This window comes from Camelus ferus, chromosome 13, assembly GCF_009834535.1.
Source record: "Camelus ferus isolate YT-003-E chromosome 13, BCGSAC_Cfer_1.0, whole genome shotgun sequence".
NCBI classification, from domain to species: domain Eukaryota; kingdom Metazoa; phylum Chordata; class Mammalia; order Artiodactyla; family Camelidae; genus Camelus; species Camelus ferus.
This window is the reverse complement of record NC_045708.1, coordinates 5,993,138-6,009,396: the sequence shown is the minus strand read 5'-3', so window position 1 is coordinate 6,009,396 and position 16,259 is coordinate 5,993,138. Positions and strand designations below refer to the sequence as shown.

At 49.5% G+C, this 16,259-nt stretch overlaps 1 protein-coding gene across 4 annotated transcripts in view; it reads left to right on the top strand.

Annotated features, from left to right (window-relative positions):
- The window catches only part of SLC2A5 (solute carrier family 2 member 5), a 29,170-nt gene extending 12,966 nt beyond the window's left edge, over positions 1 to 16,204 (top strand). For 3 of the 4 annotated variants that reach the window (XM_014553921.2, XM_032495123.1, XM_006178377.3), the window contains exons 2-12: positions 4,351 to 4,449; positions 5,052 to 5,212; positions 8,843 to 8,967; positions 10,289 to 10,441; positions 13,199 to 13,324; positions 13,429 to 13,616; positions 13,702 to 13,812; positions 14,269 to 14,370; positions 14,681 to 14,756; positions 15,218 to 15,345; positions 15,438 to 16,204. In XM_014553921.2, the coding sequence (XP_014409407.1) occupies positions 4,351 to 4,449; positions 5,052 to 5,212; positions 8,843 to 8,967; positions 10,289 to 10,441; positions 13,199 to 13,324; positions 13,429 to 13,616; positions 13,702 to 13,812; positions 14,269 to 14,370; positions 14,681 to 14,756; positions 15,218 to 15,345; positions 15,438 to 15,641 (1,473 nt within the window). In that variant the 3' untranslated portion in view covers positions 15,642 to 16,204. The remainder of the gene's footprint in view (positions 1 to 4,350; positions 4,450 to 5,051; positions 5,213 to 8,842; positions 8,968 to 10,288; positions 10,442 to 13,198; positions 13,325 to 13,428; positions 13,617 to 13,701; positions 13,813 to 14,268; positions 14,371 to 14,680; positions 14,757 to 15,217; positions 15,346 to 15,437) is intronic. The other variant, XM_032495124.1, reaches the window with a different exon arrangement.
- The last annotated feature ends 55 nt before the right edge of the window (positions 16,205 to 16,259 follow it).

Genomic DNA, 16,259 nt, shown 5'->3' with positions numbered 1-16,259 from the left:
CTCACTTTTCCGGGGATATTTGCATTCTGATTGGAGATTCCTGGCCAGGAAAAGTCTTAGACCGAGAGTGTCTCTCTGGTGGTAGAAATGGAAATTGGAAACAAATTCTTAACAGAAATGGTTTGGGTGGGGCTGTCTTCTCAGCAGCCTTGAGTCACACCCTATCAGAAGGCTAGCCCTGAAGGTGGTTATTTTACTAAAGTCTCATGATGTTTTCAGCCTTTTGAAAAACAGGAAGCCAGGTAACTGTAGGCATGAGAGATGTGGCTCCTGGTTTCTCCCAAAAGCACAGCTCACAGCCACTGCTCCCCTCTGGTCTCAGAAGGGGCCCCCTCTCATTCGTGTGTTGAGGCCACTGAGCCATTTATCATTTTAACAAGCTGGCCAGAGACCTGGACATCATCTTTGGCCCCTTCCTCTCCCTCATGCCCTAATCCAGCCTAGTACCAAACTCTTTTTTTCCCCTCCTGGAAAGAAAAAGAAAGAGAGAAAGAGAGAAAGAGAGAAAGAGAGAAAGAGAGAAAGAAAGAAAGAAAGAAAGAAAGAAAGAAAGAAAGGAAGGGAGGAAAGAGAGAGAGAGAAAGGAAGGGAGGAAAGAAGAGGGAGGGAAGGAGGGAAAGAAAAGGAAAAATAAAAAGGTGGAGACGGTATAGTTCAAGTGGTAAAGCACATGCTTAGCATGCATGAGGTCCTGGGTTCCATCCCCAGGGCCCCTAAAAATCAATCAATCAGTCATATGACCCAGCAATCCCACTCCTGGGTATATATCCAGAGGGAACCTTAATTCAAAAAGACACATGCTCCACAATGTTCAAAGCAGCACTATTTACAATAGCCAAGACATGGAAACAACTTAAATGTCCATCGACAGATGACTGGATAAAGCAACTGTGGTATATTTATACAATGGAATACTACTCAGCCATAAAAAAGAATAAAATAATGCCATTTGCAGCAACATGCATGGACCTGAAGAATGTTATTCTAAGTAAAGTAAGCCAGAAAGAGAAAGAAAAATACCATTTGGTATCACTTATATGTGGAATCTGAAAAAAAAAAAAAAAAGACAAACTTATTTACAAAACAGAAGCAGACTCACAGACATAGAAAGCAAACTTGGTTACCAGAGGGGGAAGGGGATGGGAAGGGATAAACTGGGAGTTTGAGATTTGCATGTACTAACTAATATATATAAACTGGATAAACAACAAGTTTATACTGTTTAGCACAGGGAACCATGTTCAATATCTTATAACATGGTGAAAAAGAATATGAAAATGAATATATATACATTCCTATATGACTGAAGTATTGTGCTGTAAACCAGAAATGGACACATTGTAAACTGATTATACTTCAATTTTATATATATATATATATATATATATATATATATATAAAATTAGAAAAATAAGTAAATAAATCTAATTACCTCCCCTCCTAAAAAAACCTAAAACTAACTAACTAAATAAATAAATCACTCTTCAAAAAAATTTTTTTTAAAAAGGAAAGAAAAAGAAAGCTTGAGCCCTGGCTTTCTCTTCCATGCCTTTTTTATGTAGTTACTTTATCGAGAATGTAACCCACAGATCATACAATTCACTCATGTATACAATTCAGCGATCCTCTGACATGTCTAACCATTCCCACAATCAATTTTAGAATATTTTCATCACCCCGGAAAGAAGCCCCGTGCCCACTGGCCATCACTCTGCATTTCCCCCATCCCCCTCCCTTCTCCCCCAACCCTAGGCAACCGTTGATTTATCGTCTGTCTCTGTGGATCTGCCTGTTCTGGGCACTTCACATAGATGATGGGACCAGACAATAGACGGTCTCCTGTGACTGGCTTTGTTCACTCAGCCTGTTCTCAAGGCTCATCCACTTTGTAGCAGGTGTCAGTGCTTCGTTCCTTTTCATGACCGAAAAATATTCCGTTGTGCGGGCATCCCATGTTTTGTTTATCAGCATGGCCATTTGGGTTGTTCCCATGTTTTGGCTATTATGCATAATACCGCTGTAAGCATTTGTGATCAAAGTTGTGTGAACGTATGTTTTCATCCTCCAGCGTGTACGCCTAGGAGTAGAATTGCTGGGCCACATGGTTACACTCTGTTTAACTTTCTGAGGAACTACCAGACTTTGCCAAGGTGGCTGCCCCGTTTCCATTCCCATCAGCAAGATGAGAGGGTTTCAGTTTTCACCACATCCTCATCAGTTAGTAGTATTCTCTGTCTTCCTGGTTTTAACCATCCTAGTGAGTGAGATGTGGTATCATATTGTGGGTTTGATTTTCATTGTTCTCACAGGGTTTCAAACCCTTTGATTTTCCTTCCTAAATAGTCCTCAAAACTGGCACTCCTCACGCCTGCACAGCCGCTCCCCCTACCCAAACCCCCAGCCTCTCTCAGTCGCTTTCCTGACTCCACTTCTTAACCACGTCCGTGGATTTTCTTCGTAGAATTTACTACAGTTCTAGTTTAATACATTATTATGTAGTTTTTAGAAAACAAACTGTGGTTACCCGGGGGGAAAGGGAGAGATAGATTAGGAGTTTAGGATTCACATATACACGTCACTATATATAAAATAGATAAACAATAAGGATCTACTGTGCAGCACAGGGAACTATATTCAATTTCTTGTAATTAGTAATGGAAAAGAATCTGAAAAGAAATGTATATGCAGAACTGAATCGCTTTGCTGTACACCTGACACGAACGTTGTATATTGACTACACTTGAATAAAAAATAAGAATTCTAAAAAACTTTAAAAATTATTATGTAGTTAAAAAAAGTATCTTTCCCATTGGAGCACAATCTTCTCGAGAGCAGCCGTTTGGCTCACCAGACTGTAGCCTGGTACCCAGATCACAGTCAGCTGTCAATAAACATTTGTTTAATGAATTTTGTCCATGAAAAATTAATCAGCAGTCAATCTAAGAAAGAAATGGAAATTTTTATTCAAGCCATCCTGAGGATTATAACCTGGGAGACAGTCTTTCGGAAGGCTCTGAGGACTGTTCCACCTGTTAGAAGTCAAAGCACAGGTTTGTAAATTTTTGAGACAAAGGGTTATTTATTTACATCAAAGTAACACATTGACAGTTTACACAGTCTAACAAGGCTAGAAGTGGGTAATTGTGACCCTTTACAGGATTGAGAAAGGAATGTTATCTCCTAAGGATTTGTCTTGTTAGTGCCAGGAAGAAATGCTTTCTTCCTTCCTTCCTTTCTTTCTTTCTTTTTTTTTTTTTTTTCTTTTTTGCAAGTAGACATTCCTGTGTCTTCTAAGGGGATCTAGTTAATGGTTACTGCAGACACCCACACACACTAAAAGGGAGGGCGACAGTGGCTCAAATGACAGAAAATTTTATGTTAAATTTTTCTTTTCCCTCCTTAACAAGAATTTTGTTTCATAAGATTGAAGACATTCGGACCAGCAAGGTCAGTGAAAGTATCTCTGCTATTTCCACCAAGGCTGAGCCCTGATTCCTGCAGGTCCATAGAACGTGCCTGTGGCTTCAATCTAAGTAGGAAAGCAAAGAACAGAAGGTGAATTATGGGATCCAGGCTTAGAGATTCTACAGCCTGATAAGGACTTCAGACCTCAAGACCCATCACAGCAGAGCGTCAGAGTTGCACCCATAGTGGGGATGAAGACGCCCATTGCACTTAGAGTTAATCATTTACTGGGAAGAGACTTAGAAGAGATTTTTTTTTTCCTTAAATGGAGGTCCTGGGATTGAATCCAGGACCTTGCACGTGTTAAGCATGCACTCTACCACTGGGCTACACCCACCCCCCAGAAAAGGAGAAAGTTTAATCAATAGAAATCAATCAAGCAATAGAAACAGCTATGGGGGAGGGGTCTCTGTTTTACTCTCCACTATATCCTAGTACCTAGAACATAGAACAATGCCTGGCTCACAGTATGTTGAACGAATGAGTGAATGAATGAATGAATGAACACCCAGAGCGCTTCAGGAGGCGAGCTAAGCTGGTCCTGTACTACATTTAGGTGGGACTTGCGGGGGTAGGGGTGGAGGGGGTGAGGTGGCGGTGTGCGTACTTGCGGACCCCCTGCCTTTAGAAAACACAGTGCAGCAGCAGCCCTGGAACCCGCCTTCCCCCCGGGCACAGCACCCACTCCCCCTTTTGTCACCTGCTCCCCCTACTTTTGTCATCCCAAGGTGAGTGGAGGGTAAGTTTCAAGACAGGGAGCCGGTGAAAGACCTCGGATCTTCAGACCCCATTTCGGCCGTCTTTCCACAAGACCTGAGTAAATCAGGAGTCCCCTGGAACCCCGGGCTGCTTCCCGACCTCACGCCGTGATCTCTCCTCCCACAGAGGCTGACACCCGTGCTTGCCTTGGCGACGCTGATCGCTGCCTTTGGGTCGTCCTTCCAGTATGGGTACAACGTGGCCGCTATTAACTCTCCTGCCGAGGTGGGTCATTGTGGTGGGTGGGACACAGCCCCCAGTGAACAGGAGGGTGGGTTTGGAGCAGCCGGTGCCCAGGTGTGGCCGCCAGGGTGGGACTGCACACACACGGGGGACACACGAGGGGGCCTCACATGAAGGAGTTGGAAACACCAGGAGACACACAGCCCCGGCCCCAGGGGACTTGCAGGCATGGGGACAGGGGATACATGGGGTCCCCAAGCCTCAGCTTCTCATGGAGAGCCAGGCCTGGCTGGACACACGGTGGGGGGTCGCTCTGGGGGGCTCTGATCTTCCATAGCCTTGCAGTCCATAGAGGCATCTGGAGGGGCAGGGGTCATCCAACATTGATTCCTTGATTGGAAGGCTGGAGTCACTCCTTCCTGGCGCTAGAAACATCCTGGGCAGTTTGCCTCTTAGAGGCCTCAGCGCCCTCCCCCTGGGTGCCCCCTGCTCATTGCTGTTAATCCTCACTCCCTCTCCTCCACTTGATAATGTGGATACCCGTGTGCCCAAGTCATCCCATTGGGTGGCCTGATAATGTACATTGTTCTTTCTGCAAAGCCAGCTCAAATGCATTTGGTGTTCTGTTTTGCTCTGCTCTCCAGCTCATGAAAGCGTTTTATAACGAGACCTACTATGACAGGATTGGTGAATACATGAGCGAGTTTTCCTTGACCTTGCTGTGGTCTGTGTCCGTGTCCATGTTCCCCTTCGGAGGCTTCCTGGGCTCCCTCATGGTCGGCCCCTTGGTGAATAAATTAGGCAGGTAAGGGAAGAATTTCCAACTCACTGAAACTCAGAGACCCCTTCAGCATTGAAAACCTGGGCCGAGAGCAGAGATTGTTACGGCAAAACTAGGTCGTGACCGCGGTGATGATTTTTGTTTCCTGCTGTGGTCTTAAGAAGACCAGGTATTGTCCAAGTGCCTTCTGGGGACTTAGGCCATGAGGCTTCAGGGCTGGAGGTGGGTGTGGGTGACGGGTCTCAGGCTCTGGAGTGACATGGGACAAGCAGAGGGTGCTTCAGGGCTCAGGACTCACTCCCGCTTCTGCAGTTCTCTTGTCTCGAGGTTTTCCTTACCAAAACGTCCTTTTGGTCTTTGGATGAGTCAAACGCCAGATGGCATGGCCAAGACTCAGGCCCAAGGTTGACTGTAGCCTCGTGTTCTTGAACTCCTTCTCCTAAATGAGCACAAACTAATTACTCTGTTCTTTTACCTCGGGATCAAGTAACATGCAAAATTTTACCCAAATTAAATTCCTGTGAAGCTCTGAATTGGCTGAGATGAATGTCAGCCCCTTCAGTGTGAAACGTTGTGGTCTGAAGGTGACGCTTACTGTGAGTGTCATGAATTGCCAAGGACAGAGCTTGAATCCCGGCCCCTAATTCTAGAAGCATTCGAGATTCTATATTTGATTCCAAAAAAGATCCTTCAGACCTCACATTCCCCTGGTAAATTTCATGGGCAGGAGAGGGCAGCCTTGTTATGAACGGAATTTAAGAATTCCTCCCTCCCAAGCCCCTCCCTTCCAGGGTGAGCTCATGGAGGCTGGGTGAGGTCAAGTTCCCGTTCTCGGTCACAGATCTAGTGATCTCAAGGGTGAAGGCCAGACCTCGGTTCCTTCTCCAGTCATTTTCAAAAAGAATCTGAGAATAAAACCACACAAAATGTGGTTCAGCGATCGAGGGATCCTTAAGTCCTCCTGGGAGGTTGGTGTTGAACTCGCAGTTCTCCCTGTTGACCACCAGGGGGCAGAACATCGGTCAAACCTTAGTGGGATCTGCAGGACACTCTGTCCCTTGAGGACCAGGTGTCTGGTCTGCAGATGGAGCTGACAGCGGCTAGTCCAGCTGTCTGCATGAGAATGTGATAAGTGCTATTCAGCCGTCCACGATTTTCTTAAAGATGTGTCAGTGTTTTTTAACTCTCAGTAGCAGCTAACCATTGATTGATACCAGGTTCCTACGTGCCAGGCTCTGTCCTAAGTGCTTTTAGGGGATGTTACTTCCTCCAATCCTTACAAAAGCCCTACAGCACAGAGAGGTGCTGTAACTTACCCAAGATGACACAGCTGGGAGGAAATTTCACTTCTGAGCATGTGCAAATAACGTTCACACTGTACCCTATCAGGCATGTATCTTCTCAGTCTGCTGCTTTTTGTTGTTGTTTGGTTTGGTTTTGTTTTTTTAATCAAACATGTAGTATCTTTTTGATATGAAATCTTTAAATATTCAAGTGGTCACATTTAACTCTCACTTATGTTTTTTTTGCTTTTCTGTCTTCAGACAGTCTTCCCTACCCGATGTCATAAGGATAGTCTTCTATAATTTAAAAAATAACTTTACAGCTTTGTTTTTCTCAGAGAGATTTGGAATTTTATGTTGTATATGGTGGGTAAGTGGTAAGAGAGAGCTAATTTTATATTATGTTTTTCCATGTAAAAAATCAAACTTATCTTAGTTATCCACGTTCCTTTACTCTTCTGTGTTAGGCTTAAAATCAGTTTACCAAAATCCCTGAAAAAAGATTCTGCTTGGAATTGCTTTGGATGCATCATTTAATTTGAGGAAAACTGATATCCTTTCACTGTTTCATCTTCCCTTTCATGAGCAAGTTATGGCTGATTCATTTACCTCAAAACTCACTGTGGTTCCTTGCCTGAGGTTTCATGTCTTTGTCATCAGTTCTGGAAAGTTCTCAGCCATCTTTTCTACAAAGATTTTCTCTCCTCCATTTTCTATATTCTTTCTTCTGGAGGTTCCTCTATGTTTGTGTTGTTGTTGCTGCTTTATTGACTTCTTTAAAAATTTATTTTTAAAAAATTGTGGTAAAATATATGTAACATAAAATTCACCATTTTAGCCAGTTTTTAAGTGTATGGATTCACATTGTTGTGAAACCATCACCATCATCCATCTCTAACTTTTACAAAACGGAAACTGTGTACCCATGAAACAGTAACTCCCCATTCTCCTCTCCCCCCAAGTCACCATTGGACCTTCTGTCTCTGTGAATGTGACTACTCTGGGGACCTCATATGAATGGAATCATGCAAGGTTTGTCCTTTTGTGGCTGGGTTAGCTCACTTAGCCTAATGTCCTCAAGGTGTTTATATACTGTAGCCCGTATCAGAACTTCTTTCCTTTTTAAAGCTGAATAACATTCTCTTGTATGAATATACCACATTTAGCTTATCCATTCATTCACTGAGGGACATTTGGGTTATTTCCACCTTCTGGCTATTGTGAGTAACGATATTGTAATCCTCCACATCTTAACCTCTCATATTTCCCATCTTCTCTCTCTCTCTCTGTTGCTTTCTATGTAACTTCCTCAATGCCTTTCCATTCATTCGTCCTCTCCTCAGCCATAATTCACCTACGTGTTTTTTATTTCCGTGACTAAATTTTTCATTTCAAGAAGTTTTTTTCGTTTGTTTTTAAAATCTGTCTTTTTTTTTTTTTTTTTTTGATATTGCTTTGGATAGTTTTCGTTTTAAATAGTTTCTTGTTCTTCCTTTAGTACCATTTTGATTCCTTATTTTATGACACTACTCTTTTAAAACATATTTTGTAGCTTCTGTCTAATCCTGAGGTCTGACACTGGGCTGTCTGTGCGTCCGGCCTCTTGCTTGTGTGTTCCCTAAGGGCGCTGCCCCAGGGGCCTTGACTGCGCCCGATGGGCGTCGCCTCTCCAGAGAGGCTCTTCCTCTGCCTTTGTCTGACCCTCCAGGGCCCAAGTCCACCCCGAGTCTTGACTTAAACGGGAGTGCTTTTTAAGGTTTATTAAGTTTGATGTTTGTTGTCGGTTTCTAGGGGATACCCTTTATCTGTTTATGTAAGTTCCCTCATTTTTATAGTTTGTTAAGGTTTTTTTTTTTAATCATAATGGGTTTCAAATTTTATTGACTTCTTTTGCTGCTTCAATTGATAATCCTATATTTTCCCCCAGTGTGATCTTTAATATAGTGTTTTTAACTGGGCAAGATGTTCATGTATGCTGTTGAAGTCGATCTGCTAATATTTATTTAGGATTTTTGCATCTATGTGGCTAAGTGGGGTTGGCCTAAACCTTTCCTCTAATGTCCTTACCCAGTCTGGGTTTCAAGATTACACTGAAATCATGTTAGTTTATGGTTGCAAAACCCTCTACTGTAGTGTAATATGCGAACCTTCCCCTCTGTTCTCCACCACTGATGCCCTCTGCATCAGGTCACGTACATTAGCTCCCACAGAGAATATTCCCACACCAGGCCATGCACTTGACCTGAGTCAGTCTTAGGTCAACAGCAAAACTCACAACACAGCAGCGACCGCTGTTCCTGAGTGGACAAACATTTGTTAAACCAATGAGTGAATCCTTAAGCCGAACTAACTGATATTTTGTCCTCTGCAGAAAAGGAACCTTGCTGTTCAATAACATCTTCTCCATCGTGCCCGCGGTCTTAATGGGGTGCAGCAAAGTCGCCGAGTCGTTTGAGATGATCGTTGTCGCCAGACTCTTGGTGGGAACATGTGCAGGTAAACTGTTCTGTGGTTCAGGCCGCTCGAGGGGGGTGGAGAACGGGTGCCTGGGCTCTGGGCCGGTCGGCTGTGTCTGAAGCATGCAGGTTCTGCATGGGGTCAAGCTGTTCCTACATCTCTGCTGTGAATAGACCCCGAGGCCCCACGTGGTGGGGCCGTGTGTGGGTAGCAGGCAGACCTTCACTGTGGAGTTTCCTGCGAAGAAAGCTGTTCTTTGAAAGACCGAATCTTAGAATCCGAGGGGTCCCTCCAACCAGTCCTTTACCTCAGTGTTTTCTATACTGCAAGTCAGGACCAGCTCGGCGGGGGTGGGGTGGGGGGGTGGGGGGTCATCTGTTTAGCGAGCAGCGTTTTCTTTTTTTTTTTTTCCTACTGGGGTAGACTGTGTCACAGGTAGCAAAAGTAAGGACTGTCTTTTGAAACTTCTGTTTCAGTTCTTTATCTACATGTGAGAACCAAGTTGGAGGTAAAATGTATTTCTGTATTTTGTACTGTGGGTCGAACACGTTTTTGAGAAACAGACATCAAGAAGTCTGGTGTTGGGGGAAATGGCGAGAAACTGCAGGGTCGAGGAGTTAAAGGAAAAGCAAAATTCCCAAAGAGAGAAGAGGCCACTTCGAGGAGAGAACGAAGGGTCCCCTGGCCAACCTCCTTCGTGCTGGCTTTCCCCGAGCGCCCGGACGCTTATCCGCCATCTGGGTCAGAGCCCCGAGGCGGCCGGCCCGGCTCCTGTGGGTTTTCCCTGCAGCCGGGCTCGACTTTATGAAAAACAGGCAATTCCTGGAAGTTGTCAGCAGAGGGCAAGTGCAGACCCGTTTCTGTCAGCGTCCCAACAATTCAGAGTTGATTCCAACAAAGAAATGCTAGGCTCTAATAGATAAAGAATGGCAGTTTAGAATCCTGACCTTTGCTGTCAGACAAGCAGAACTGCAAGTCAGCAGCTCTTCGGCTTTCTGGCCTCAGGACACCTTTACATTCTTACAATTATTGACACTTCCCAAGAGCTTTTGCTCATAGGCATTGGATTAATCAATATTTACCAGGAAGACCTGACTGAGGTCCTGGTGGCCTGTGTCCCCAGGTGACACCAGTCCAGAAGCAAGGGCTCTGTCCATGAGCTTCTTTGCTCAGAATATTTTCTCTTAAAGTTTAAAGGACTAAGAATTGAAAAGAGGTGTTTGCTTACTCCTGCGGTTTTGAGAATCTCTCAGCCCCATTAATGTGACTGCTGCGTCAGAAGAAACGTGTTTGAAGACACAGCTTGTCCCCGCCAGCCTAGTGTTTCCTGATCAGTGTCTTTATTTCAACCCCCTCCCAGGCCTGTCTTCCAATGTCGTCCCTATGTACTTAGGGGAGCTGGCCCCCAAGAACCTGAGGGGGGCCCTGGGGGTGGTGCCCCAGCTCTTCATCACCATCGGCATCCTGGTGGCCCAGATCTTTGGTCTCCGGAGTATCCTCGCAAACAAACAAGGTGAGCTCAGGGCGCCTCCAGACCCCCAGCCCGTTCCTGCGAGCTGGTCTTTTCTCCCTGACAGGCTGTCCTGGGGGCCCCCGCATGGCCCTGAGCCCCGGTGCTGAGGTGGTAGCTGCACAGAGCGGGCCTGAACAAGTAGGTGGGGACAGATAGGCTGACATTCCCTAGTCCCTCTTGGGACACGGAGGAGGTGGCTTTGAGGGAGCCAGAAGCACTGCTGTCTTTCTCTTGGCCAGCTTGGTGGCTGTCACCCCGGGGCCCGGGGCATGTTAATGACGGCCACCTGGGGGCCAGGCTTGGCGCTTAAAGCCTCCCGCACCGCTTCACTGGGGCCTCCCAGCCCCGCAGCTGCCCAGGGGCCCATGATCATCCCCTTCACAGACCAGGAAAGAAGGTCACTTGACCCGGCCCCCAGGGTGAGGTGATGAGTCCCCAGGGCTGGTGTCCACTCCAGACCCTAACTCCGGGACCACAACCCCCTCCCCAAGAGCCCGGGGCCTGGCACATAGTAGGTGCACAGCAACTCATAACTGTCATTGTCTTTGCATGACCTCCCCTTTCTTTGTCTTGGGTCTGGAGCCCCTGAAAGGGGATCACCATTCATAACAGCACCAGTCAGAGCGTATGAAGTGCTCTTCATGGGCCAGACATGGAGTCTTTTATGTTAGTCCACTTGATCCTCCAGACAGCCTAGGAAGCATGTACTGTTACTATATACCCATTTTATAGATGCAGAACGTGAGGCACAGGGAGGCTGGATAACATAACACGTCCAAGGTCGCCTTAGGGCACAAATCCAGGTCGTGCAGGCCTGGGTCCGTGTTTAACTACCATCTCTCCCACCTTTCAATCCCCCTCTTAAAGAGCTGGGACCAGGAGTGAAGGAGCTAGGTTCCTGCCTCCCGGTGATGGCATGTAAACAAGCAGCAGGTCCCAGAAACATCCACTGAGCCCTGGCATCTGGGGATGGAGGACCAGCACACCAGGTGTGGGCAGAGGGGACGGAAGCGTAAAGCTCTCTGTGCGGTCAGGGAGCTGCAGGTGGTCTGGTGGACTCCACTTTGTCCCTCCACCCTTGGTTGTCATAATTGGACCATCGGTAACCTTCCTCTAGACAGAGTGTGGAGGTCAGGGCTTGGCCATATTCATCTTTGAATCTCCAGCACAATTCGTGGCACAGTAATAGGTGCTCAGGAAAAAGGAAGGGAGGGAGGGAGGGAGGGAGGAAGGAAAGAAGGAAGGAAGGAAGACCAGAAGGAGGGAAGCGGGGAGGGAGGAAGACCAGAAGAGAATCGTGTCAGAGAATTTTTGGGAGTGAGGGGCACAGGAGGTGGACAGTCACAGCACAAAAGCTGCAAAGAAGTCAGAGGACCAGGACTTGAACAGGGCGTCCAGACTTGGGAGTTAGGGGTCTCCAGGACCTCGTAAGAAGAGTTTCAGGGTAGGGGGTGGGGTGGGGCCGGGAGGCCAGACAGTAGTGGCCCAAATGGCAGGGACGTCCACTTTTGCTGAAGGCTGTGCAAGGAAGGGTGATGGAACAGGACCCAGATGAGCTCTGCCCTGGATTCAGATCCAAGGGGCGGGAGGAGGTCGGGAGGCCAGCGATCCAGGGTTCAGTGTCTGGGTTCGAATCTCAGCTTTGCTTCTGATCTTGGACAAGGGAGCTACAGCCTCCACCCTCAGTGTTTGCAGGTGTGAAAATGGGGTTGATCCCGGTACCTGCCTCACGATATTGCTCTAACGGGGAAGGGCTGCGCAGGAGGAGCCGTTGGACTGGCACCTGGCAGGCAGACGTCCGTGGTCGTCACCCACATACTGCAAGCCCCCAGAGGAAAGGGGCGAGTCAGGCACCCACGGCCCGAGAAAGGACCTGAGCTACTCACTTACTTAACCGTTTTTATTGTGAGATAGAACACCCATAAAGGCCCGGAACTAGAAGCTCGCTGCCCCCTGTGCCCCTCAGGCACGGGTCTCCCACCCCCAGGAGCCATCACGTCCTTGCTCTCTCCTGCGGTTTCACCCCTTTCCTCCAAGGCAGAGTTAATTTCCCGTCTCTGCACTCTATGCAGTGGAACCTTATCGTGTGGGTCATTGCGCCCAACATTGCGTCGGTGGGATTGGCTCCTGCCCTGACTTGCTTCATTTTCATCGCAGTGTAAAATCCCGTCTTACGAATGAACCCTGATTTACGTATCTGTCCTACTGGACATTAGCCTTGTTTCTGGGCTTTGTTTTGATCATCAGTGCTGCTCTGACCATTCTGTTTCCAGTGTCCCGAGGGCCCGGGCATGCTCCTGAGCAGGATGCCTGGGTCAGAGCGTGTGGGGTGTCCAGCATCACTAGCTGCTGGCCAGACTGTCCCCTCAAGATGCCATGTGTCCACACGGCAGTGTGGAGACATCCCATCTGCCCTCATTCTCGCCGGCACGTGGCACGGTCAGAGTTGTCGGTGTCGTCCATCTGATCGGTGGTGGTGGTCACTCATCACTATCCATTCTGGAAGCACTTAGAGTGCCCACTATTCCTTAGGCACCACTCTACGTGCTGGGGACACGGGATGAGAAAGACACAGCCCTGTGCCCGCAGAGCCCCTGCTCCCGCTCCAAAGAAAGCCAGTCAGGATAATGGGCCAGAGCAGCCAGCTGGGGTCCCCGGGGCTGGAGGGGACGGGAGCAGGAGGGGACTGAGGGTGGGGGGCCTCTCTGAGAGCTGGGCGTTGGGACCAGCTCTCCCGTAAGACTGGTTTCCTTGTAGGCTGGCCCGTCCTCCTCGGGGTGACCGGGATCCCGGCGGCGCTGCAGCTCCTCCTCCTGCCCTTCTTCCCCGAGAGCCCCAGGTACCTGCTGATTCAGAGGAAAGATGAAGAGACAGCCAAAAACGGTAAGGCTTTCCCGTGAGATGAGGAAAGGGGACGGAGGTGGCGGCATCCTTGCCCCGGGGATGCCGTGGTCCACCCCCAACGCCCCCTCTGCTCCTTCCCCCAGCGCTGAGGAGGCTGCGCGGCTGGGACGACGTGGACACTGAGATAGAGGAGATCCGAGAGGAGGACAAGGCCGAGAAGGCGGCGGGCTTCGTCTCCGTGCGGAAGCTGTTCAGCATGAGGTCCCTGCGGTGGCAGGTCGTCTCCATCATCGTCCTCATGGGCGGCCAGCAGCTGTCGGGAGTGAACGCGGTACGGGGGCAGCCAGGGCCGAGGCCGGGGCGGCAGGCAGGGGCGGGGATGCCCCGGCCCCACCAGCCTCTGGGGTTCCTTCCAGATCTACTACTACGCAGACCAGATCTACCTGAGTGCGGGGGTGAAGGAGCAGGATGTCCAGTATGTGACGGCCGGCACAGGCGCTGTCAACGTGTTGATGACCGTCTGCGCCGTGAGTGTCCCCAGGAGCTGAGTCCCCTTTGGCCGCCCAGGATGGAGGGCACCTTGAGAGTGACACTCTTGGCTGAGGAAGGAGCCCTCGGTCCCCTCATCTCTAGCCTCTGGGGTCTCCTCAGATGACAGCCTATTTCTTGGGTGGGGCAGCTTAAGGCCCCCCAAAATGGACACCCCCACCCTCCACTCTAGAAACTTCCACCGTGTGGAAGCATCTTACCCTGGGGGCCACTACCTGTGCCAGGGCCACCATGTGACAAATGGGGCCCCTGGACTGGGCAGTGCAGTGGCCTGCTGGCTATCCAAGGACACACACACGGGTGGGTGGGTGCACAGCACACCCGGCTCTCCTGGGAGCTGCCCCTTCAGAAGGAGTGTGCAGGGCGGCCAGGACTTCCTGTCCGGCGGGACACGGGGCTCCTGAGCCTCCCTCTCCCCACAACTTCCCCTCCAGGTGTTCGTGGTGGAGCTCCTGGGGAGGAGATTCCTGCTCCTCCTGGGCTTCTCCATCTGCTTCGCCGCCTGCTGCGTGCTGACGGCTGCCCTGGCTCTGCAGGTGAGGCGGCGGGGCCTGGGGTGGAGGCACCCACCCCGCGCCCTCATGCTCATTGTCAGGAAAGAAGGCCAAAGTGTTTCCTCTATCACCATGAGTCAGATGCCTTGGGCAGCCCCCACCCCCACCCCAGCAGCCCACTGCCTGCTTCCAGCCGATCTTCCGGAAGCCTCCAGGTTGAAGGAGGCGCCAGGTGCCTGCCCTCCCACCCTGGGCAGAGCATCTGGCCTCTGGGGACCAAGATTCCTGGTGCTCTTGTCCCCGGCGGTCTCCACTTTGCCAGGTGTGGTCCAGCTCTGTTCTCCCTGCACAGGATGCGGCATCCTGGGTGCCTTACATCAGCATCACCTGCGTCATCTCCTACGTCGTAGGACACGCCCTGGGGCCCAGTATGTACCCCGAGCTGCTTCTGTGCTTTCATTGCCCCTCTCCTGTACCATAAGCCCTAGAAACTTCTATCCTGAGCTCCTTAGAGAGGCTCCTGGGAGGGCGGGATGTGGCCCCGAATGGCTTCTCTGCCTGTGTTCTTGTGGCAGAGGGGCTTGAGTGGAGCACGACTAGAGCAAAGACAGCCCATACAGGCTGGAACACGCTGCTTTGTGCAGCTGGCACAGAAAGCCTGACAGGTGGTCATGGGCCCCTTTGAGGGACGTCACAGGGTGTCGCCTATCGTGCCCAGCTCTTGCAGATGCCTTCTCACACTGCTTCTCCACGGGACCAGGAGTGCTGGCGTCGCGCCACTCCGCCTTGGGCCAGATGCCTCGGGCACCTTGCCCTGGGAAGGGGCTCCAGGACCCTTTGTGGGCTCGCTCTGCTGACAAGGAAGACAGCTCTTCCTCTCCTTCCCCAGGTCCCATCCCCGCCTTGCTCATCACCGAGATCTTCCTGCAGTCCTCCCGGCCGGCTGCCTTCATGGTGGGGGGCAGCGTCCACTGGCTCTCCAACTTCACCGTAGGCTTGATCTTCCCGTTCATTCAAGTAAGTGTGACCCGGGGGCCCCAGATGCAAAAAATCCTTGAGCAGTAAAGTGAGAACCTTTTCAGAAATGTGAACCCGCTCCCCTCCCGCAGGTGGGCCTCGGAGCTTACAGCTTCATCATTTTTGCCGTGATCTGTCTTCTCACCACCATCTACATCTTCCTGGTTGTCCCTGAGACCAAGTCCAAGACCTTTATAGAGATCAATCGGATCTTCACCAAGATGAATAAAGTGTCAGAGGTGCACCCAGAAAAGATGGAACTCAAGGACTTTCCGCCCTCTGCTTCGAGGCAGTAACTCAAGAGAAGGAGCCTGTTAACCAGGGCTGCGTGGAGATTGCCTCCTGGGCTGTGAATCCAGAATGGGGACAAGGCAGTGTGGAGTGCAGGCCCTGCTAGGACTGTCCGAAAGGCTTCTGTGCAGTTCTGAAAGCCAGGCCGTCTTTTTCCAAGTTGACCCACCACCGACCCCAAGGCACGGCGGGCAGTTGTTCCTTGATCATGCTGGGTCAACCATTGTGTGGTTCCTGGTAACACCAGCTTTTATAACAAAAATCATCACCATGGTTTCGAGATGGAAGGACTCATATGTGGCCAAAGAAACTAACTCTTCTCCAACTCCATGGTCTTCCAGGGGCCATGGACATGTTCTCAGAGTGGAATCCATTTTCTGGTCAGATCCATTCCAGAAACACTAGTCTCAGAAAGTGTAATGTCATAAGTAATGATGTCTAGGAAGCTGGGAAACAGGTCCCTATGGAGACTTTAACCAAGTCAGAGATGACTGATCCTAAATTATATTGTTACAGAACAATAGAATTGCCTATATGTACTCAATACAATAAATCTGATCACTCTTTACCAAGATGTGCTGCTTCTCTGTGAGCAGGAGGAAGGCAGGGAGCATTCCCTGCTC